General features: G+C 40.1%; 1 protein-coding gene across 1 annotated transcript in view; it reads right to left on the bottom strand.

Annotated features, from left to right (window-relative positions):
- The window catches only part of TMEM255A (transmembrane protein 255A), a 54523-nt gene that overhangs the window by 8426 nt on the left and 20906 nt on the right, over positions 1-25191 (bottom strand). The window contains exons 4-7 of the mRNA XM_056537951.1: positions 11274-11363; positions 5415-5486; positions 5245-5333; positions 4741-4900 (exon numbers count right to left, since the gene is read on the bottom strand). Coding sequence (XP_056393926.1) covers positions 4741-4900; positions 5245-5333; positions 5415-5486; positions 11274-11363 — 411 coding nt within the window. The remainder of the gene's footprint in view (positions 1-4740; positions 4901-5244; positions 5334-5414; positions 5487-11273; positions 11364-25191) is intronic.

Raw genomic sequence — 25191 nt, 5'->3', positions numbered from 1 at the left:
GAGCATGCTCAGTGTGAATTATATGCTCACTGCTCCATCTTGGAAATGGGCAGCCAATATAAGTAACTAGTGTGTATGTCAAAGAAGTGAAAGCAGTCAGCTCAGGCAGGCTTAAAGGGGTTCTCCACCATAAGGTGATTTTAGTACATACCTGTCAGACAGTAAGGACATGCTTAGGAAGGATCTGCGCTTGTCTTGGGGCTAAATGGCTATGTCATGAGATTACTATAACACTGTGGTTAGCTTTGTGTGAACTGGTATTTCCTGTTTGGCTTTTTTTTTTTCACTACAAATCCCACAATTCCATTTTCCTCCCTCCCACACATCAGCCACCCCACGCATTGAAACATAAATTAGCTGCATTTATTCAAAGACCTGTGGTTTTCAATCAAGGTGCCCACAGCTGTTGCATTAGTTGCAGATTGATCTCTCTCCCACCAAGCGATCGCTCCACCCATTGAAGCAGACAGGCTCCTGTCATCCGCTGACTAGTGAGTCAGGTCTCGGCCGCATTTCAAGCTGGGAAAAATCTGAGACAACAGTCATTTTGTATGCTGTTAAAAATAAATATTGGAGTGAAAATCACAGAAGAATTGTGAGAAAACCGTCACACAAAGGTACAGACACTATATTATGAACTACACTAACTTTAAAGCCCCTGTAGCATAGTCAAATCAAAAAAATTCCTGGAACACCCCTTTAAACCAGTCATCCAGTATATAGGTGCACATAGATGATTCGGGCATGTGATCGCAGCACATTGCAGCCCAGAAATGCCACGGGAACAGTGTCACACTCCACACAGCAAACTCTAGTTCAGTGGTCTTCAACCTGCGGACCTCCAGATGTTGCAAAACTACAACTCCCAGCATGCCCGGACAGCCAACGGCTGTCCGGGCATGCTGGGAGTTGTAGTTTTGCAACATGTGGAGGTCCGCAGGTTGAAGACCACTGCTCTAGTTGATTCTGGTTACCACCAGACAGCGTATAATCGGGGCCCCAGAGGTGCCTCACAGTGGCCACATCGGGTAGTGCTCCCGGCTTCAATTTTGGCACACGATCAAGTAACATGAAACTCAAATAATTTTCAGCGTGGTTGGCTTCCAAAAAGTGTTTTGGTACTGGGAGGTCAGTGCGTTGTTTGTACTGTATACCTATGCTGGTTAGTTCTAGTTTTAGCATTCCAAGCGGTTTCCCCAATCTACAGGAGTCTACATGGACACCATAATGCATAAACAATGTGGTCTGAATTGCATGTTAAATAGTGTCTGATCTGATATTTTTTGTTTGTACTGGGGTGTGTAAAGATGTTGCCCTTAGACATGTATTTACAGTTTATGCAACTCCTGCATAGAAAAGACAATGTATTACTTGTTGAGATAAATGTTTGGGAAGGTTTAGAAATAGAGATGTCAGTTTTTACCAATTTATCACGTAAATTAGTCTGACGTCTAAAAGACATCAGAGGAGGGGTTGCAAACTCAGGAATGTTATCATGGCCTTCTTCTAAGACGTGCCAGTGTTCTCTCACAATGTTGGCAGTTTGTTGTGATGTTTCAGAATAAGTGGTAACAAGGCATACATGGTGTGGTATGAGTAATAGATTTAGGTTCAAACAAGGTACATCGGTCAAGTCTCACTACTCTTCGTTTACTGTTGTCCACAAGTTTTTTTTTTGTATCAATTAAAAAATGGATGGGAAGCTGCACACTAAATGTATAATTAACCGGGCCGAGGTACTGAGATGCACTTTACCCGTAGTGCCAAAAATGCTAATAGTGAAAAATTGGAAAATTCAGACCTCTATGCGCAGTCAGTAATATGTGTATCGGAGAATAAAGATTAGAGATGTGGCTGGTAATAAAATATATTGTGCTTTATTCAATATTTGCAATATAAAAGAGGTTTAAAATGAAATCAAGTCTCTCAGCAGGGTCCTTGCTACAGAGACAATGTATGTTAAAAAGCAGTATATATATGAATTGCTGAATTATAGTCAAAAACGCGTTTTGGGGAGAACCCCCTTTTTTCAATGGCAAAATTGAGAAACACCATTGAAAAAGTTTTCCCCCCCCTGAAACGCGTCTGAATATCATCCAGCAATTCATATTGTCATTTCCAATCTTTGACAAGGACCTTTTCTCCATTCTCAAGCGCTGGAATCCCCCACCTAGCAGACCACCATCCACTGGGTAACTGCCACAGCACGAGGCCGCAGTTAATGCTCTGCATATCCCCGCTCCCGCGATCCCACATCCTCGCTGCTGGCAACTCACCTATCCAGGGCCGGACGCAGCTCCGAGCCATCTGTCTTTCAGACCTAAGTGCCAAGACATCTCCAACACAGACGGGACCAACTCTCAAGAAGACTGCAGGTATTTTACATTAGGCCGGGTGAGCTGTGAGCACCAGCACCTGTGCCAACCTGCACACCGCTACTTTCCTATTAAAATAGACTACTACTGTGTCACCCCCACCCACTATATTTCCAGCGCTGCAACCATTTTTACAACTATTTTTATCCATATTTTATTATTTTTATTATTCAATTTTTGCAACTGAATCTACCATTATCCTTGTTAAAGACTGGTTACCAGTATTTTAAAATCATTATTTATGCCATAATATGATATACTGCTTTTTAACATACATTGTCTCTGTAGCAAGGGCCCTGCTGAGAGACTTGATTTCATTTTAAACCTCTTATATTGCAAATATTGAATTAAGCACAATATATTTTGTTACCAGCCACATCTCTCTTATTATTCTCAGATACACATGCACGTATTACTAACTGCGCCTAGGTCTGAATTTTCCAATTTTTCACTATTAGCTTTTTGGGGTATCCCCCTAGATTTAAAAAAATTTGGACATACAATATTCCTCTCTCTCTTTTTCAATAGCGATATTTGCTATTGAAAAAGAGATAGAGGAATATCTCGAAACGAGTCTAGCCACTAACCATATATCCGCTCATACCCTAATACTGGCAAGCCTGTAGATCCCCATAAATACAAACCGGACCGCAAGAATTAAAAGAGCGCACATTCCCGAGATCGCATATACCTCTTAGTCAGTACTGGTAAGAGTAAAATCAAAACCGAATGACCAGGGAGTCAGGAGTTAGTCTGGCGCAGAGAGGAACCATCAGGCAGCCAAGTAAAATCAATCTGGAGGTCCGTAGGTTGAAGACCACTGCTCTAGTTGATTCTGGTTACCACCAGACAGCGTATAATCGGGACCTGATGAAGCTGCGCATGCGCAGCGAAACGCGTTGCATCTAATAAATCCATTGATCTTACTTGGCTGCCTGATGGTTCCTCTCTGCGCCAGACTAACTCCTGACTCCCTGGTCATTCGGTTTTGATTTTACTCTTACCCAGGAGGGCTGCATTGGACCTTCTTCTACATCTCTTCTGCTCTTTACCTTGTTGTGTGTGGGCGCACAACCAACTTTGGTAAGCGGCTTGGGAATTACCGTCCCCTACCCCCACCTACAAGATCTACTGATCCCGCACATGAGGCGCCTTCCTCCCTCTCTCTAGACAGTACTGGTAAGAGGCACTGTGTGCCAACCCCCCAACCCACTTGAGACTTTACACCTACTATCTCTGTGCCATCAGGGTAAAATGGGCAGCCAATAGGGGGTCTCCAGTGCTGCAGAGGTCACCAGCCGAAAATACCCTGAGCAATACAGGCAAGAGAGACTTAACTGCAATCCCCATCCCACTTACAACTTACCAACCCTGCGCTGTCAGGGTAGAGTGGGCAACTAATAATGGGTCCACAGCGCTGTAGAGCACATTAGCCTGGCGTACATCAGCCCTGCTCAGTGCTCCTAAGTTCGGCACGGCGCCGTTCAAAGTATCTCTGCAAGAGACTACCTAACAACTCCTATGTTATCTTGAACTTTTAGACACTATATGACGCTAGTACAGTGCGGTGAAGCCCTGTTCTGTACACATATAGCGCTACTAGTGCATTATTACTAACTGACTTGCCAATTGGGGAACTGTTATCACATGAACTTAGAGCATTCATTTATGGACATTTATATGATTTTTTATGAGCATTTGCATAGTATTCTACGTGATTTTTTCTATTTTATATAATTGTGGTTTGTCTGATGCAAGGGCCCTGCAGAAGACACCATAGTGAGTGATATCTATTGTTTAATAAATTGTTTTATTGTTGGTATTGTTGGACATCTTTTTATCTGTCATTTTATATCCTATACCTAATATAGTTAGATCACTATACCACCGTTCTATTCAAGCCCAGGCTTGAGGAGAATGTACCCCCAGTATTTTTTATATATATGTTGTTAGGTTGTATGGTATACACAACTTTCTCTTACACCAGTACTCGCCTGGCATAATCTAAAACGGTCTCTATTATTCTTGTTTGAAGTTACCTATCTTTTGTTTCTATAAACATAGAATACCTTTATGCCAAAGTAATATACAAGTAGCTCCATAGAGGAACCGATATCAGAAACCACTGCTTCCCACTCTATCTTTACTTTGGATTGTGCAAGTGAGCCCAAGACGCTGTGGTCTCTTCTGTGCTCCTAGATCCAGGTGGCGGAGGTTAGAGCTGACTTCCTTGTATTAGTCTACACACTGGGGATTACCCCTGAAGTGTACGTCTACAGACATTGCATAACGTTGCAGTGTAAAAGAAGCCTCAACCAACTGTGAAGTTATGAATACATTAAACATTTGAATGACTTCTTCTTACCATATCTTTGAATCCACCAAGTATTGCAGCTGTTATAATCCCCAGGAACAGACCCACAATGTTCAGAATAGTAACAGACCAAAGTAAGTGGTACAGATGTATAACATCTTGGCAGCTTTTAACATCAATATATTCATAGTACAGACCTGAAATTCCAGCCCTGCAAATACAAAGAAACTGAATTACGGTTTTTAATTATTAGATTATTGAATTCTTTTCAGATATAATGATTTTACTGCAGTACAATAAAAAAAAAACATAGATAGTTGACAGAAAAAGACCACATGGCTGGTCAGTAACCCCTCTCTTTACTGCTGAGGGGCAAAACCCCCCAAACAATACAGGATTGTTTTATTGTTACTTATAATAGAGTTATATAGGAAATTTTTACCAACATGGCCTAACAATGAAAAACCTGCCCAATTTCCCAAAAGCTGATTTTTTTCACCGCATTTTTTATTTAATTTAGTGATATAATATTACATTATTGGGGTTGTCACTCACCTTCCACAGTTATACAGCTCACAACAATAGCATGTGTTGCTCTTTATCTTCAAAGAACATGAGCCCCGTGCTGGCATGTGGCAAGTAACCTGGACAAGACATATACAAATAACAAAGCTTCTTTGCCAGTAGTTACTTTAGATATAGCATAATATATAATGTGATCTTACCTCTGTAGTGTCAGAATCATCTTCTGTAGAGGTAAAGTATCGACATTTGCCTGCATAGACTGGTCGGAGATCCTTTAAAAGTATAATAGTAGTTTATTTATGTCATTTCTTGATCAGATTCCTACTATATGTTTTAATATTTGGTGCCATTAAGAGTTATATAAAGGTTATGCAAATTCTTATCTCATACTTATTATAAGGTCTGTATCAACTGTACAATTATATAACAAAGAGAAAAATGTTGTAAAAGTCTCAGAGGTCACTGTTCATAGACCTAAAGCTTGGGCTTTCCCCCTTCATGTGTGCCTTGGAAATGAACACTAATGTATTGTTTGGCCTATTACTGACCCATTAACCCTTATACCTTTTCAGCAGTTGGCTACCCTTACACTTATCATGCAAAGTAAGTGAAACTGCTTCTTCAGCAATAAATCATTTTTCTGTAGATTCACTACAGATCTCACCCCTGCTACACAGAAAGGGGCAAAATCCATAGCGAAAATCTGTAACCAAAAATGTCTATAGCATGAGGAGGAGATTTGTCAAATCTCATCTAGTGTCCAGTCCTGACCAGTGATCTGAGCGGGCAGGTCAGGAGACAAGCAGCCAGGGACCAAGGTAGGCAAGTATCCTTTTTTTCATTTATACAGCAGCCCCAGCAACATACACAATGTTTTACCCTTTTAAAGGGGTATTCCACCCATAAACATCTTATCCCCTATCCAAAAGGATATGGTGATCACCGTGCAGAACCTGGCATCCTGTGCCGGGCTGCTGCTCTAGTCTCGGAAACCTCTTAGTTTCCAGTACTGAGACATGACATCACACCACGCCCACACGATTAAATATTCTCACTTTTAGGGTAGGGTCACACGTAACGGATCAACAGAGTATTTTACGCTGCGTATCCGCCGGTAAATCGGACCGTTTTGTGCCTCCAGCTGTTTTTAAGTATTGTGGACATTGCACAAACCTACAAGTCAGCACTCCTCAAACATTTTTGTTACATAGCGCCAGAATACTGTATCATTAGACTCAGCATCAGGATGCATGATCTGCACTATCCTTTGTAGTCTGGCCATGGCTGCAGGAACAGTATTTCTGATCACATCTGTGTCACTCATTTATGATTTCTTATTTTCCGCTGTTCATTAATCAGATGCTGCCTTGACTCTTGGTAGCAGCGGGTATGTCTAATTTTTAGGAGTCGCTTCACTGCAGTGCTATGCCTCCTTCTGTAACATATGGTACAATCTCTCCTCATGTACACTAGATTTTAGATCCTGGCCACCTCCATCATAATGTACCCTAATTCTGCCTATGGAGCAAAATACTGCATTTACAACTATTGGGAGAAATATGCTACAACAAAGAGGGGAACATTGTTACAGGCAGGGTGGACATTTCTGTGATTATTGGCTAGGCTGTGTCTACTCAGAGGGGACCACAATGGAGGGTACATTAACATTACGATTGTGCTTCCCTAAGCACAGACTTGTTGGCATTCTGTCAAAACAGGATGCAGACTTATCCATGCACAGACAGATGGGCCCCACTAACTGTAATGGTCGTAGTGCAGTCAGCAAAAATGTTTATCTTGAAATGAAAAAGATTACAAAAAATAGAAAAAACAAAAAAACAAGGTAGGTATAAAAGCGTACAATAATTTATAGTATTAGAATAGGAGTTAAACAATGAGATTGAAAGTGAACAAGCAAACAGAATAGATCTTCCTAGCCTAAAGGAGACAATTATGCTGGTAGTATAATTAAAGTGATATAATATCAGAACCTTTTCAGACCCTTTCATTTTTTTTTTTTTTACATTTTGTTATGTTTAGAGTGTGTGCCAAAATAAAAAAACAAATGCAAGTTTTACTCCATTAATCTGCACTCAATATCCCATAATAAAAAATGTGAAAACAGAAATGTTTCATTTTTTGCAAATTTATTAAAAATAAAAAAATAAAATTTAGCATGGACATAAGTATTCAGACCCTTTGCTATGACGTTAGAAATTAAGCTTTCCAGGCCTCCCATTTCTTTTGATAATTTTTGAGGTGTTTCTACACCTTGAGAAAGGCTGCAAGTGGGCAGCCGAAATGTTGCTATGCCATTAGGCTAAATAAATCCACCATTTTTTCACCGCATTCTGGAGTGCTGCAGACTTTTCTCGTTTGGTATCTACAATTGACCCCTTACCTGGGACAACGACCTGCTGGCACCTGGCACTTTCTTCTCTTTTTGGGTTGAGCTGCTTCAATTTTCTGCTCATAGATTATATATATATATATATATATATATATATATATATATATATATATATATATATAATCTATAATCACTATCCCAGTCAGAGTACACGACTGGCTGGAATTTGTAGTCTCATTATGCAATATGTAAGAGGAGCAGAGGATTATATATATTATCCTCTGCTCCCCTTTCATATTGCATAAGATATTGTGTGTAGGGGACTACAAATCCCAGCCAGTCAGGGATTTATAGTCTCCTACACACAATATCAGAGTCACTGCACGACTGGCTGGGATTTGTAGTCCCCAACACACATTATTTTATGCAATATGAAAGAGGAGCAGAGGATATATATAATCCTCTGCTCCTCTTTCAGCCAGTTGTGTATTGCAAAATATATATATTGCAATGCACAACTGGCTGAGATTTGTAGTTTCTTACACCAATATCTTATGCAACATGCAGCCAGCAGAACCCCCCCCCCTTGTAAACAGCAGGACCCCCCCTTGTAGTTACTTACCGGTACCGCTGCCCTGTTCTGCCGTCAGGGGAGTGACGTCTGTGTCACATGCTCCTCCATAAGACTCCATTATGCGGACAGGAGAACGGGAATGCAGCATGGCAAAACAGGACAGCGGCATGGCAAAACGGGACAGCGGCATGGCAGGTAAGCTTACCTCTTCAGCAGCCTCCCCTCTGCAGCCTTCCCTGCACTACGGCACGCACACATTCGCTCTATAAAACGCACAGACATTTCCTTCCCACTTTTGGGGTACAGTATGTTATCCTCTGCTCCTCTTTCATATTGCATAAGATATTGTGTGTAGGGGACTACAAATCCCAGCCAGTTGTGCAATATGTAGGAGGAGCAGAGGATGATTATATATATATATATATATATATATATATATATATATACATACATATATATATATATATATATATATATAATCTTCTGATCCTCTTACATATTACATGACTGGCTGGGATTTGTAGTCCCCTACACACAATATCTTATGCAATATGAAAGAGGAGCAGAAGATAATATATATAATCCTCTGCTCCTCTTACATATTGCATAATGGGACTAGAAATCCAAGACAGTCGTGTACTCTAATTGGTATAGAGCTATAGCACCAGGCAGTACCTGTGATGGATGAATGAGCAGGTGCAGCATGGTGCGCTGCACAGGAATACATGCCTCTGTTTCTCCTTGTGGTGAGTGACAGGCCGGGAGAAAAGACTTCTAAAGCCCACCCTCACTTCCTGTATTCCGACGGGCCAGAGCTGTTGCCACAGTCGGTTTTCATATAGCAACGGCCAGTGATCTGCGTGGGCCTCTTATGAGGACCCCTAGTGGCCACTTTTATACATGCGAATTTTAAGTTAAACCAATGAAAAAAAATTCTTGAATGTATTTACAAATAATCATATTTTATAGTGCTCTGTTGTATTTAACAACACATTTTTGTGATAGTGGCCAGTTAAACCCATTCAAACAGCTTTGGAAAAAAATGGTTTACAACACCCTTGAAAAATGTCTTTCACCAATGGTCCCCATCCAAGCTGACAGTTACAGAATTTGCTAAGAGGAATGGCAGAAAATACCCAAATTTATGCAAACCTTGTAGCATCATACTCGATAGGACTGGAAGGCTATAATTGATGCTAAAGGTGCTTTAACCAAGCACTAATGGGTCTGAATACTTATGTCAATGCAACAGTCTGAAGACTTTTTGACTGCACTGTAGATAAAAGAAACAGACAAACAAATACCAGGACAAGACACAAGGGGAGCGGGGCTTACCAACAGTAAACCGGACCAGAAATGAATTAAACCAGGAGAATGGGAGTGGGTTGTAAGTGGGAATATGCATACTGTATTCAGGGCCGCCACATTTTATCAAGCAAGATGAATTGTTCACTTAGAGAATTGTTCATTTATAAAGAAAAAAAAAGCCATCCATTCTAGACTTGACTTCCTCGAGGGGGGCAGATCTTTTCTTCCAGGAGTGGATAATGGTTTGTTTAGCTGCTAAGAGAAGGAACGTCAAAAGGTGAAACAGAGAGTGTACAACAGCAGTGGTGATTAATACGTATATGATTTTGCTCAGACCCTGCAGCAAACCAACCTTTATGTTACAAGTAAAAACACATATAAGTTAAAAAAATTACCCAAACTTAGTCACTAGCGGACTGAAGTATGTGGGGCCCACAACTGTCCGTGCAAAGATATATCGTCATCCCATTCTGACATGATGCCGAACTATCGTTTCCTCCCTTGAAGGGACCCGTTTTCCTCACTGGTCCAGGCATTTCAGAGAAATCATAGCTTAAATAAGGCCGACAGGCCCTGGGTAACTAGTCATTGGGGCAGGTCTCTTCCCTATAAGCCCTGAGTGACGCATCTTTAAATGATATAGGTTATGAATCTGCCCACATACATATGGTCTTAAAGTGAATTTCCAGCCTTGTACACCACCATTTTTTTAAATGGAAATAGAATAACATTTTCACAAATTATTGATATATATATATATATATATATACATACATACATAATAATCTCAATAATATCACAGGTATACTACTTGGTAGTAGTAATGCTCCTCTAGCTAACAAGTTGTCTGTTAAAGGAAAACCCTGATCACCCTGTCACCCTGATCACCCACACTAAGTACCCAGTACTCTGGGTTATAGTATGGGTGACCAGGAATCCAATGAGGTGCTGTGGTTCACGAAATATTGGCTTGCGAAGTTCTCCTTCTTAACTCATAAAGTTGCGCGCAGGAGGCGGGGCCCCCCGGCTGCCCGTCCCTGCTTCTCTCCATCTCCTCAGTCAGCTGTCCCCTTAGTTACCATGTTCATATTCTTCGGCTTCACATCCTAGTGATGTGAGTCGCATGTCATGTGAGTGCTGCGCTCTGTCGGAAGATCCCATGCGCTGGCAGTTTACATACAGCTTTCATGTCCTGAGCTCTGACTGCTGAAAACAGTCATGCGAGAGCTGTAGTCATGTAAGAGCTGTAGGCGCATGCACTCTACCGACAGAGCACAGCGCTCACACGTGACATGCGACTTACGTCACTAGGACATGGAGTTGCAGAATATCAATTTGCAAACTAAGGGGACGGCTGATTGAGAAGACACTAAGAAGCAGGGGCGGCCAGCCGGCGGGGCCCCGCCGCCTGCGCGCGACTCCCTGAATTCAGATGGGGAATTTCGCCAGCCAATGTTTCGGGAACCACAGCACCGATAATAGTAAGTGACCCCTCTTTGGATTCCTGGTCACCCACACTACAAACACACTACAACCCAGTGTATTGATAAGGGTGACAGTTTTCCTTTAAGCCAACATCTATAGAGGAGATTTGAGCTTTTCATCAGAAAAAGACAGCTTTGACTGCTATAAAACAGACATTAAGAATTTAAACAGTGCTGAATTTAAAACTAAGATGGCAATGTCTTCAGCCACAGTTCAAACATCTTACTAGGGAACAACTAATAGGTTATTAATAATAACTATACATTTAATTATTTGCACCAACTAGATACATAAAGCTGCGCTACACAGATTTAATGAAGGAAAAATACAAAGTGTACTTACTAGATGTCTTGCGGCAAACACACCATCCACAATTGCACAACAAAAAGCAGCAATCACTCCAAAACTGATAAAAACTATTGATGCAACAAGCTGTAAATACAAGAAAATGTATATTACAAGATAAGGTAGACAGTAGACAAATAAACAATATATAAACAGACAAAAGAAAAGAACACTTTTAAATGGGCACTGTCACCAAACTTTTTTTTTGAGTTTTGATATGTTGTAGTACTTATGAACTACAACATAGCTCTAATATAAATCAATAATTTTTTTCATTTTACTTCATTTTCCATACGGGATACATAATGTTATATTTTAATATTTCGTAGAATGGCGCACGCAGCGATACCAAATAAAAATTATTTTATTATGTTTACATGTTTTTATATAAGAAAAGGGTTAATAGCCAGCCTCGGCGATTGCCACATTTTGGCTATTAGCGGCGGCCCCCAGCTACTGAAATCAGCTGGGGGCTGCAGAGTATGGAACGAGCAGGAGTCAGGAGCCTGCTCCATACACTCCTCTGAGCGCTGCCGTGCATGTCGGGGGCTTTCAGGTCCGGCCCTGCTTGCCCGAAGCGGGGCTAAGGGCCTGAAAAATTCACATGCCCGGCGCCCGGAACTGCATGTCCTGGGCGTCGGACAATAGGAATTCAACATCCCTGCCAAGACATATCGACACAAGTAAAGACAAGAGAGTGGAGCGTTTCAGTCGACTATGTCAACCTTAGTCATACTACAAAATACTAGTTAACAGATCCTGTATATAGGAAAGGGAAATTCATCACCCAGGAACACCTGTTGTGAACAATTAGAAGATAATTGGTTTGTAGGTTAATTCTAATAACAATTAGAAGATAGCCTACAAACCAATTAAGATACAACATATACATTGTTATAACTAGACATCTTTTAAACCTAGTGCATAATATAACAAGTGCATAGCAGCAGGGGAAAGATTGAGACAGAGTCCAATCAATTTTTTTTCCTTTTTCATTTAAACTGTATATTTTTCAGAATGTGGTATTGTTGACTTGTATCAAAGCCATATTGCATTTTTTTTTTCCTTGTCTATCTGATCTCAAGGTCATCCATCCTGCTTCTTTTTCACCTAACATACTGGATGTTTCAGACATTGCGGCATGGTCTATGCCACCTTTTTGGCTAGCATGGCTAATTTGCCTATGTTTCCCAGCCCAGATGTATACTGGATTGGGCTAATAGTCGCGCATATCTCTTTAAATTATTTGTCGTTTGTTTTGCAACATAGTCCATTCATATTCCAGGTCAATTTACTGTAAATCTGTTCATATTCATAGGTTGTTAGCGATCTAAAGTTGTTCTTCTATTGCTTTAATTTCTTTCTGTGTGTGTACTACTGTTAACAACATGAGAACCAAAGACTGGTGAGTATTCATCGCATACCATTTTTGGTGTTCTACAGGATCATCTACTAACAAGTTTGGTATAAATTTACATCGTAATCCCCTCAGTATTAGTTGAGTTTTCAAATATTTGGTCAATGTAGGCACATGGAATGACAGACTTGTCTCCTTTCTAATCAGTTTTTTTAGCATAGTAAATTTTACTTTGATCTTCAATCACTGGAAATGATAATCCAGAATTAGTTGCTATGGAAAGAATAGTGGCAAGTTCACTTTCCGAGAAAGAAATTACTTCATCTCTTTGGCCGATTCACCGAATTTTCAGAAAAATTCGGACCAAATTTATTTGCGGCAAATCTCTATTAAAAACAGCTATTTCTGACCTACAGAGAGCCTCAATAGGGGTGTAGAGCACTTTGCCTTGTCCTAACATGCATAGGGAGTGTGCTGTGTTAGTGAAATAATACTGTTATTTAGTATGACATGCAGATTACAGGCATTGCTATTAGAATCACTGCTGCAGAGCGTTGATGTGGCAGCAGGGAGACCATATGGTGTCAAAATTGAAGAGAATCAAGAGATTTTTTATGTAATTTTTATTTTATTCAACCCCTTAAGGACCCAGCCAATTTTCACTGTAGGACCCGGCCATTTTTTCAACATCTGACCACTTTCACTTTAAGCATTAATAACTCTGGGATGCTTTTACCTTTCATTCTGATTCCAAGATAGTTTTTTCGTGACATATTCTACTTTATGTTAGTGGTAAAATTTTGTCGATACTTGCATCGTTTCTTGGTGAAAAATTCCAAAATTTGATGAAAAAATTGAAAATTTTGCATTTTTTTTTTACTTTGAAGCTCTCTACTTATAAGGAAAATGAATATTCCAAATAAATTATATATTGATTCACATATACAACATGTCTACTTTATGATTGCATCATGAAGTTGACATGTTTTTACTTTTGGAAGACATCAGAGGGATTCAAAGTATAGCAGCAATTTTCCAATTTTTCACAAAATTTTCAAAATCGAAATTTTTCAGGGACCAGTTCTGTTTTGAAGTGGATTTGGATGGTCTTCTTATTAGAAATACCCTACAAATGACCCCATTATAAAAACTGCACCCCTCAAAGTATTCAAAAGGTTTGTTAACCCTTTAGGTGTCTCACAGGAATAGCAGCAAATTGAAGGAGAAAATTCAAAATCTTCACTGGCATGTTCTTATAGACCCAGTTTTTGAATTTTTAAAGAGGTAAAAAGAGAGAAATCTTTCTAAAACGTGTAACCCAATTTGTCTCGAGTAAGGAAATACCTCATATGTGTATGTCAAATGTTCAGCGGGCGCAGTAGAGGGCTCAGAAGGGAAGGAGCGACAATGGGATTTTGGAGAGTGAGTTTTTCTGAAATGGTTTTTGTGGGGCATGTCGCATTTCGGAAGCCCCTATGGTGCCAGAACAGCAAAAATAAATAAATAATAAATAAATAAAATAAAAAACACATGGCATACTATTTTGGAAACTACACCCCTCAAGGCACGTAACAAGGGGTCCAGTGAGCCTTAACACCCCATAGGTATTTCAAGACTTTTTGTTAAAGTTGGATGAGTAAATTATTAATAATTTTTTTTCTGTAAAATGCTAGTTTTCCCCCAAATTTTATATTTTTACAAGGAATAATAGGACAAAATGCCCCCCAAAATTTGTAACCCCATCTCTTCAGAGTATGGAAATACCCCATGTGTGGACGCCAAGTGCTCTGCTGGTGCATTACAATGCTCAAAAGAGAACGAGTCACATTTGGCTTTTGAAAAGCAAATTTTGCTGAAATGGTTTTTGGAGGGCATGTCTCATTTAGGAAGCCCCTATGCTGCCAGAACAGCAAAAAAAAAAAAAAAACCCACATGGCATACTATTTTGGAAACTACACCCCTTAAGGAACGCAAGAAGGGGTACAGGGAGCCTTAACACCTCACAGGTGTTTGATGACTTTTAAAGAGGAGAAGCGCCATTGAGCTTTTGAAGACAGAATTTGGTTGGAATAAAAGTCGGGGGCCATATGCGTTTACAAAACCCCCGTGGTGCCAGAACAGGGGAACCCCCCTACATGTGACCCCATTTTGGAAACTACACCCCTCACAGAATTTAATAAGGGGTGCAGTGAGTATTTACACCCCACTGGCGTTTGACAGATCTTTGGAACAGTGGGCTGTGCAAATGAAAAATTACATTTTTCATTTTCATGGACCACTGTTTCAAAAAACTGTCAGACACCTGTGGGGCGTAAATGCTCACTGTACCCCTTATTATATTACATGAGGCGTGTAGTTTCCAAAATGGGGTCACATGTGGGGGGTCCATTGTTCTGGCTCTATGGGGGCTTTGTAAACACACGTGACCTTCAATTCAGGACAAATTTTCTCTTCAAAATCCCAATGGTGCTCCTTCTCTTCTGAGCATTGTAGTGCACCAGCACACCACTTTACATCCACATATGGGGTATTTACATACTCAGGAGAAATGGGGTCACAAATTTTGGGGGGCTTTTTTTCCTATTTTTCCCTGTGAAAATGAAAAATTTTGGGTAACACCAGCATTTTAGTGAAAACATTTTTTTTTTAAATTTTCCCATCCAACTTTGACGAATGAAAATTCGTCCAACACCTGTGGGGTGTTAACGCGCACTATACCCCTTATTACATTCCGTGAGGGGTGTATTTTCAGAAATGGGGTCACATGTGGGTATTTCTTTTTTTGCGTTTATGGCAGAACCGCTGTAAAATCAGCCACCCCTGTGCAAATCACCAATTAAGGCTTCAAATGTACATAGTGCACTCTCACTCCTAAGCCTTGTTGTGCGCCCTCAGAGCATTTTACGCGCACATATGGGGTATTTCAGTACCCCAAATTTCCCCAGAAATTGCGATACAAATTTTGGGGGTCTTTTTTTCCTTTTAACACTTGTGAAAATAAAAAGTAAGGGCAACACCAGCATGTCAGTGTAAATTTTTTCTTTTTTTACACTAATAGGCTGGTGTAGCCCACAACTTTTCCATTTCATAAGGGGTAAAAGGAGAAAAAGCCCCCCAAAATTTGTAGTGCAATTTCTCCCGAGTACAGAAATACCCCATATGTGGCCCTAAACTGTTTCCTTGAAATACGACAGGGCTCCGAAGTGAGAGCGCCATGCGCATTTGAGGACTAGATTAGGGATTGCATAGGGGTGGACACTGGGAATCACTGGCGTATAATACCCCTAGAATACCCCTAATTGCAACAGCTGGAGTCTCCGTTTTGGAAACACTGCCGTACAATAAGTTCTTCATTTTTATTGGGGGGGGGGGGGGGGGGAGACAGTGTAAGGGGGTGTATATGTAGTGTTTTACCCTTTATTATGTGTTAGTGTAGTGTAATGTAGTGTTTTTAGGGTACATTCACACTGGCACAGGTTTACAGTGAGCTTCCCGCTATAAATTTGCGCTGCGGCAAAAAAATTGCCGCAGCTCATACTTGAAGCAGGAACCTTACTGTAAACCTGCCCGTGTGAATGTACCCTGTACGTTCACATGGGGGCAAACCTCCAGCTGTTTCAAAACTACAACTCCCAGCATGTACTGACAGACCGTGCATGCTGGGATTTGTAGTTTTGCAACAGCTGGAGGCCCACTGGTTGGAAAACCTTCAGTTAGATTCTGTTACCTAACTCAGTATTTTCCAACCAGTGGCCAGAAGAAGCATGTATACCATGTGAAACGGTGCCGTTGCCGTTGCCAGTCAGCTCATTCCCCTGCATGTTGTCTCTCTCCCCATGTATGTGAGTATATTTAATAAAGAAGACTAATTGAACCAGCAACGGTGAGTGGCCGACTATTTCTTATCCTTCTTGTTTAACAATACATGAACTACTGTACGAAGTCAGAGCACCACCAAGGTTCAATACAGCAGTCCAAGCATCCCACCACGTTACAGTCCTAAGTCAGAATAAGCAGTGCCGACCTCACCTCTTTCTAATGACACTTAAAAAAGTATCTGAGTAAAACACCAGCCGGTGATTACTTTTGCCTGGACTTTAACAGTATCTAGGCCCTTTACAGATTAACAGCTACAAAATAGTACACAACTTAGATGTTCATATATGGTATGCACTTATGAGGGAACAAAAATGCGCTACAGTACGCTTAAAAAAACGTGTTTTTGGACAACACCAGCAGTACATAACAGAGCTGGAGCACACAAAAGCAGTGTACTAAACCCAAAATTTACTCTGTCAAACACTATTGGGAATGGACTGCTGGGTATTACACCGTCTACAGACTAGTATAACCAGCAAATGATTTGTTGTGGAACAAAGATTCCTGCCTCCTGGCAGTTGAGGCAGCTTGTTGAAATGTATGAGGCAACCCCCTCTCCGTAATACAATGCTGTAGAAAATGGACTGGGAGGTTAATGGCTGCAGTAAAAAAAAAAAATTGTGGAAAAAAAAGCACTGCTCTCTGTCCACCAGAACGCTGATGTGACTAGGAGGTGAAACGCTGCTGGAAAAAGCTTTTCTGTGTAAGACACACACACACAGGCTGTCTGTTCTATCTCTCTGCAGTGTAATGAATGAAGTGACTGGCCGCAATATGGATTCTGATTATATAGGGCTGACATCACAGGGGTGACTGGCTGCTGATAGGCTGCATCCTGCATGTGATTCAGGGTCATCCGTGTGCAAGATAACTTGAAAGAAAATGCTACCAGTAAAAAAAGGTACGGTTATCGCACACATATCGATGCAGGTTATTTTAAAGGGAATGCATCATCTGAAAATAACCTGTTATATAAATCAGGTTTTTATGTTAACCATATTTTTTTATAATTTTTAATGATCTTGTTGTGTACATTCTTGCAGTTTACATTTAGCTACTAGGACTAAAACTAAGCTGAAACTTTCTGCTTTTTAGGGTATGTTTACACTGAGGAATTGGAGCAGAATTAAAGGGGTACTCCCCTGAAAAACATTTTTTTTAAATCAACTGGTACCACAAAGTTAAACAGATTTGTAAATTGTGTCTATTTAAAAATCGTAACCCTTCCAGTACTTATCAGCTGCTGTATGTTTCCGTTCTTTTCTTTTTGAATTTCCTTTCTTTCTGACCACATGTAATGCTCACGTTTCATGAGACAGGAACTCCAGTGGATGTGGATCCGCTGGACCTGTGTGGCAGATGACTCTGACCGTACCGGGGAGCGGAGTCTAAGGTGCCGCTGGTTTTCACCAGAGCCCCCCGCAAATCGGGATGGACTTGCTGCGGCAGGCGGCACAAAGGTCGCTTCCCCTGGCACGGCTCGACCACACAGGCGGCTGAGGAGATGCAAGGCACAGGAAGGTTAAGGCAGCTCGTAGTCAGGATAGCAGAAGGTGGCACAGTAGCATAGTCAGGATGTAGCAGGAGGTCAGTAGGCAGGCGGCAGAGGAGCAAGGTCAAGTCACAGAGCAAAGGATCAGATATACGGCAAGACAATACTAAGGAATGTTTTCTCTCAGGCACAAGGCAACAAAGATCCGTCAGGGAAGTGAGGAGGGTGGAGGAATTTATCAATGAGCCACAGGTGAATTACACTAATGAGTGCACTGGCTCTTTAAATTTTAAAGCTCCGGCACGTGCACGCCCTAGGAGACAGGGACACGCATGTCGGAGCAGAGATGCAGAGGCGGGGGAAGGAGAAGCACCAGGTGAGTGACGGACTTGGGCTCGCATGCCGGCATGTCCCGTGATGCAAATCCCAGCCCCGCCGGCAGCAGCAGGTAACAGGACCATACGCTCATGGCCAGCGTGTGCAGCCGGAGCGCATAACGAACACCACAGTCGTCTCTGCTGACACCTCTGTCCATGTCCGGACAGTTCATACAATGGACAGAGGTGTCAGCAGAGAGCACTGTGGTCATACAAAGGAAATTCAAACAGAAAAGAACTTCCTCTGGAACATACAGCAGCTGATAAGTACTGAAAGGAATAAGATTTTTAAATAGAAGTAATTTACAAATCTGTTTAACTTTCTGGCACCAGTTGATTAAAAAAAAAAAAAAAAAGGTTTCCAGTGGAGTACCCCTTTAACCCCTTAACAACGCAGGTCGTAAATGTACGTCCTGGTGAGGTGGTACTTAACGCACCAGAACGTGTATTTACATACGCTGAGTCCTTAAGGGGTTAAAGAGAAATAATTTCAGTCAGGAAAATCTTGTTTTTTGAAATTTTCTCCCTTGGGCAGAATTCGTGCAGAATTTCTGGCAAAACTAGTTTTGTCTGTAGAAAAAATCCCATTGACTTCAAAGGGCTTTTACTCATGGATTCCGCCTGAAGAACGAAATATTCTGTCTTCAGGCGGAACATAATTGAGTGTGAACAGGGCAGCGGAAAGTCCATTAAAGGCAATGGAACTTTCATTGTATGATGTGGGGCATAATAAGCAAGCTGAATTACTCAAGTAAATTTCTTTTCAATGTGAACATACCATTTCAGATCATTTTCCTGTGATGCCCTTTTTCACAACACAGACAGGAGTACAGTGAAAGGAGACACCAGTAAGATAGATACACACAATAGCTTTTGCTTAAAAATAACCTTCACTCTCCATCTAGAATAAGGTCTCCTGTCCTGTCAGCTCCTGTCCATTTTCTTCTATGTCTACGCATCCTGCCATAAAGCACACATCACTAAATGCAGTTAAAAGCAGCTCAGGTAAAATGGCAGCCCCCAAAATAATGTACAAAAAATTACAAAATGCCAGCATATTCCATAGTGCTATATGATACATAGGGGCCAATTTCTCTAAACTATTTATTCAAGTCAGCATACTATTGTGATGTAGGACTTACAAATTCCTTGCAGTGTTCCATACATTAAAACATATTTCAATATCTGCATTCCTTCTTTTAGTGGGACTGTCATGCATTTTAATTTTTTTAATAAATCTTTTTATTGGTAAATTCCAGCTTACATAAGGGAGAAGTTGAACATTTCCAACATGGACATGTTATATCTCAAAATTGTTTTGCAGTATTCAATACTTCACATTATGATTACATACAACATGTTCCCCAAACATAGTCCATACTAAAAACCCCTAACACCCCAGTTAGAGTATATTATAACGTGCTACCAGTGTCTCCAAGTCTTATTCTATTTCTTTTGTTCTTTCACCTTTTCTCCACCTTTGTTCTTTGTTTTTAACCACATTCACCTCTTTCCTCCACTCCTCTATGTATGGTCCCTTGGAGTTTATCCAATTTCTCAATATCACTAACCTCACGTAAAATATGACTCTATGCACCATGGGGGAGATTTATCAAAACCTGTGCAGGGGATAAGTTGCCCAGTTGCCCATAGCAACCAATCAGATCGCTACTTTCATTTTGCAGAGGCCTTGTTAAAAATGAAAGAAGCAATCTGATTGGTTGCTATGGGCAACTGGGCAACTTTTCCTCTGGACAGTTCTTGATAAATCTCCCCCATATCTTCATATTTTTCCATTCCTTCTACTGCACACAATAGGATAAATTATACTACGCAGGATCTCCCTTCTTATTTTCTTTTCTGTTTCCATTATTGCCTGTTCCCAAAAATTAGACACCTTTATACATGTCCAAAAATTGTGCAAATAGTCCGAGTTAACCAAACCGCATTTCAAACAATGTGCTGAGCTTTTTACCCCCATTTTGTAAAGCTGTAGTGGCGAATAATAAGCCATGTGCAAAATTTTAAATTGCGTGATTTTAGGTTGCATATTACATGATACCTTACTAATATTTTGATGTAGGACTTGTAATGTTTTTGTATTGTAGGTCCTGTAGCCCTATCAGGATGAACTTACAAATTCCTTGCAGTGTTCCATATTGCAACAGATATATTAACTCCTTAAGGACTCAGGGTGTACCTGTATGTACCACAGCATGGCCCCGCATCATAGTGGGTCGTGCCTGGCCTCTAACAACAGCCGGGACCCGTGGTTAATAGTGTGCGCTATTAACCCTTTAGATGCCGCGTTCAAAGTTGAATGCCGCGTCTAAAGTGAAAGTAAAAGCATGCCGGTTAGCTCAGGGGGCTGTTCGGGATCGCTGCGGCGAAATTGCGGCATCCCGAACCGCTCTAGGACAGCAGGAGGGTATCTTACCTGCCTCCTGTTGTCTGATCGCCGAATGACTGCTCCGTGCCTTAGATCCAGGCATGAGCAGTCAAGCGGCAGAATCATTGATCAATGGTTTCCTATGAGAAACCATTGATCAATGTAAAAGATCAGTGTGTGCAGTGTTATAGCCCCCTATGGGAGCTATATCATTGCAAAAAAAAATAAAAAATGAAAAACAAAAGTTAATAAAGATAATTTAACCCCTTCCCTTATAAAAGTTTGAATCACTCCCCTTTTCCCATAAAAAAAAACAGTGTAAATAAAAATAAACATATCTTGTATCGCTGCGTGCGGAAATGTCCGAATTATAAAAATATATCGTTTAATTAAACCACACGGTCAATGGTGTACGCGCAGAAAAAATCCAAAATAGGGTCCGGAAGATGACAATTTTAAACGTATACATTTTCCTGCATGTAGTTATAATTTTTTTTGAGAAGTACGACAAAATCAAACCACCGTAAGTAAGTATTGTGTCATTTTAATCGTATGGACCTACAGAATAAAGAGAAGGTGCCATTTTTACCGAAAAATTTACTGTGTAGAAACGGAAGCTCCCAAATATTACAAAATTGCGTTTTTTCTTAAATTTTGTCTCAATGATTTTTTTTTCCTTTTCGCCGTAGATTTTTGGGTAAAATGGCTGATGTCATTACAAAGTCGAATTGGTGGCGCCAAAAATAAGCCATCACATGGCTTTTTAGATGCAAAATGGAAAGGGTTATGATTTTTTTTAAAGATGAGGAAAAAACAAAAGTGCAAAAAATGCATTCCTTCTTTTAGTGGGACTGTCATGCATTTTTAAATAACAAGTAAAATTCAAGAATTATTTTGCATTCTTGGAAAAAAACACATTATGATGTATTATTTATAAAACTAGCCATGATTAATGGAGAAAATTATTAGTAAACTATAATTCTTAGTGCTAAAATGTTATGCTGCATTAAATTATTGAGAAGATGACAAGTGGAAATGCATCTCTAATATGAAAGAGCACAATAACGCAAGCTATAAAAAGAAACTATATGAACATAAAAAACTAGGCCAGGAGCATAGCTAGGCTGGTGGGGCATACACTCCATATGATGGATACCAGGAGGGATGTCCAAATACTCATTCCTCTAAGTCTCAGGTACTTTGATATGGGCTTAGGTTTCTACTGGAAATTTTGAAAAATATAGCAAAGACAACGGCTGTCAAGGTAATTCTCCTTGTTATAACTCGTAACTGAAGAGTCTTTATTGATGTATTTATGTAATCTGTGCTTCCTGACACATGGCCCTGATTAAAATAATAAATCAGGGTCATATTATACAGCAGGAACAAAAAGATTTAAGAACCAGAAGGTCCCAATTAAAATCTTTCTTTATTTCAAGCGTTTAAAATCCAAACACATCCATGAAAGTCAGAAAACCCGTCAGACTATTGTTGTTTGTGTTTCCATGGATGCGTTTGGATTTTTAATGCTTGGAATAAAGAAAGATATTCATTGGGACCTTCTGGTTCTGGAATCCTTTTGTTTTCGCTGTGTAATCAATATGTTCTGACAGCAGGAAGCACAGATTATATAAATACATCAGTTACAATATGTACAATATGTCCTGTGCCAGCAGTGGATGCTATAAATGGTCACTGTGAATATACAGTTTCATATTCAGAGGGGATCTGTAATACACACCTGGATAGAAACAAACAACCCAAGAAGAGATTATAAAATACTACACCACTTTCTAATTTCAACTAGTGTTATCCAATGTAAGCACTACATTAAACCGAGAAAGGGGTATTTAAAAATATTTTAAGGCTGTACTGTTAGTTCTCCAATATTATGTTTAACATCCTGTCAAATAACAGATTAACCTTTTTCATAAGAGCCTGAAGACTTTAGGCAACAAAGATAATCTTACTATGAGAAAGCTTGATAAATCTCCTCTCATGATTTTATCACAATGATCCTCTATTATGATCATCTATTATAAAATGTTCAAAATTAAAGGAGAACTTCAGCCAAAATGAACTTCCCTATCCGGGCTCTCGCAGATCCCTTTGCACAAATGGACATACTACTTCCAGAAAGATGCTGAAAACGTAATTCAGGCTACATCCAGGATAAGAAAAAGACAAACCAAGAACCCCTGATCGCCCAGGCGTTTCAGGCTCACAGGCCCTTAGTAATGGCTGCTAGTGATAAAGGCTTGTGTACCGAATATTACATGTATAGTATATAGTACCAATTGATTGAACTTGACCGATATATATCAACCATACTATATATAATATAGAGCAACAGTCAAATTCCTGAAAGTAGGTAAATCTGACTAACTTAAAGCGGTTGTCTTACAATGAAACCTATTTTCAACCGTCTAATGAATAAGCATTTATTAGTACACAAAAAAAATATTTTTTTACTACCTTTCCATGCTCTTTCATACTTTCCCCTGCTCTTGATAAAAACTGTCTGCTCTGTTTTCAGCTTAACATCGTGTCTGGTGTGCACCTGTAACAGGCTTCCTGTTCCTATGTATAGGACGCTCTAGCCAGGAATTCAGCCAACTCTACCTCCCTCCCACTAAACTTTACTATATTCCCACCCTCATAGTAGAAGGCAGATAGAGTTGGCTAGAGTATCCTATACTAAGGAATAGGAAGTCCGTTAGATGATGTATACCAGACAGGAAGTCGGGCTGAAGAAAACAGAGCAACCAATTTGTAACAAAAGCAGAAGGAAAGCGTGAAAGACCACAGAAGTGTAGTAAAATAACCTGATCTAGATATTCAGTTTTTAAACAGTTTCATGGGTTTCATGGTAGGACAACCCCTTTAGGGAAGAATTCTGCCTATTTTGGTATCTTATTTAGTCTGGCAAAACTGAAAACCTTTTTGCATTAAAGAAAAACAAAAATAAATAAATAGGAGAAGGGTGTGGCTCTTTTCCAGATTAAGAATGGATGAAGAGGTCATCCGGTTATTAAAAACGTATACCCTATCCTGTGTCTGATTGCAAGGGGGTCAGACCACTGAGTGCTCTGACTCCCGTTGTCCAAGACATACTAATTTAGGCAATGATAGCCTGCTGAGCCAATCACTAGCCGTAGTAATGTGGGCCGCCTATACAGAGACTAGTACGCCTCAGAAGGTGGGGTCCAGAGAGCTCAGCTGTAAAAGACAGACCCCATTTTGGAGATATTGCAGGGGTCCCAGTGGTCTAAACCCCAGCAATCACTTATCCCCTATCCTGTTGATACGGGATAGGTTTTTAATAACCGGATAACAATAAGGAATCTTAATTGTTCTCCAACAGCTTCTTATACATTGTTTAACTTGATTTTGCAATATTTTACACATCTGACTCTCTAATTTAAGGGCCAAGACCACTTTTTTTTGTGTCCATATATACAGTTCATCCAAGAACCATGATCTACCTAATTAGGAATAGTCTGAGGTCTAAAAGAGGTTCCATAAATAAATTTGGTATTTGACTTTGCCTTGTGTATTCTTGGTTTATTCCTCTAAACAAGTAACAAAATAATGTTATCATAGGTATAGGCAGATCTCTAATGATAAGAAGGCATTGTGCCCTTTTCCATTTCACCCAAGAATTGCACAATGGTTGAGCTGACTAAATCTAATAGTTCATATTGCAAAAAAAAAAAAAAAAAAAATGCATTATGTCTCATGAAATTGAAAGGTATTATGCTAACTAGGGTGCATGATTAAAATGTTTTTAAATATATTGCTGTGAACTTTTAGTTCTGTATAAACTGTTAGCAGATGGGATCTTTTTATGGATTATCTAAAAAGTATTTTTTTTCTCTTATGGGAGATCGCAGGGGGTCCCAGCAGTTGGACCTAGCCATGATCAGATACATCCCCTATCTGATGTTTTTTCGCTGGACATTTTCTTTAAAATCTTCTTTTACAATTTTATTTAAGCATTTGTCATTATCTATACGGAATTAAAAAATATACGCATAAATTGCATCAGTGTTTTAGGATCCGGCGCCCGTTATATCTGAACTCCGAAACTGAGAACAAAGTAAGATGCGTTCCACCTGTAGGTGCGGTGCAGGATGTCTAGTGATGCGGAGTCCAAACTAGAACGTTGGATAACTGTGAAGCGTCTCATTCAAATGAATGGGATCAGTTCTATCATCAGTTTCCCTCCTACGTTTTTCTAAAGCACCAGAAGGAAAAGCTGCCAGATTGCCGAAGATACATGAAGGAGGCCTGAGAGATTTGTATCCTGTAAGTAAATTTCCAGAACCAAAAGTAATGTTTTTCCTATTCTGACTTAAATAACAGTCCTCTTATACAATAGCATTGATCTATACCTGCATTATCAGTTTAGTCCTGAAACC

Source organism: Hyla sarda, chromosome 9, assembly GCF_029499605.1.
Source record: "Hyla sarda isolate aHylSar1 chromosome 9, aHylSar1.hap1, whole genome shotgun sequence".
NCBI lineage: Eukaryota > Metazoa > Chordata > Amphibia > Anura > Hylidae > Hyla > Hyla sarda.
The sequence above is the reverse complement of the archived record's forward strand: the minus strand, read 5'-3'. Positions and strand labels throughout refer to the sequence as shown.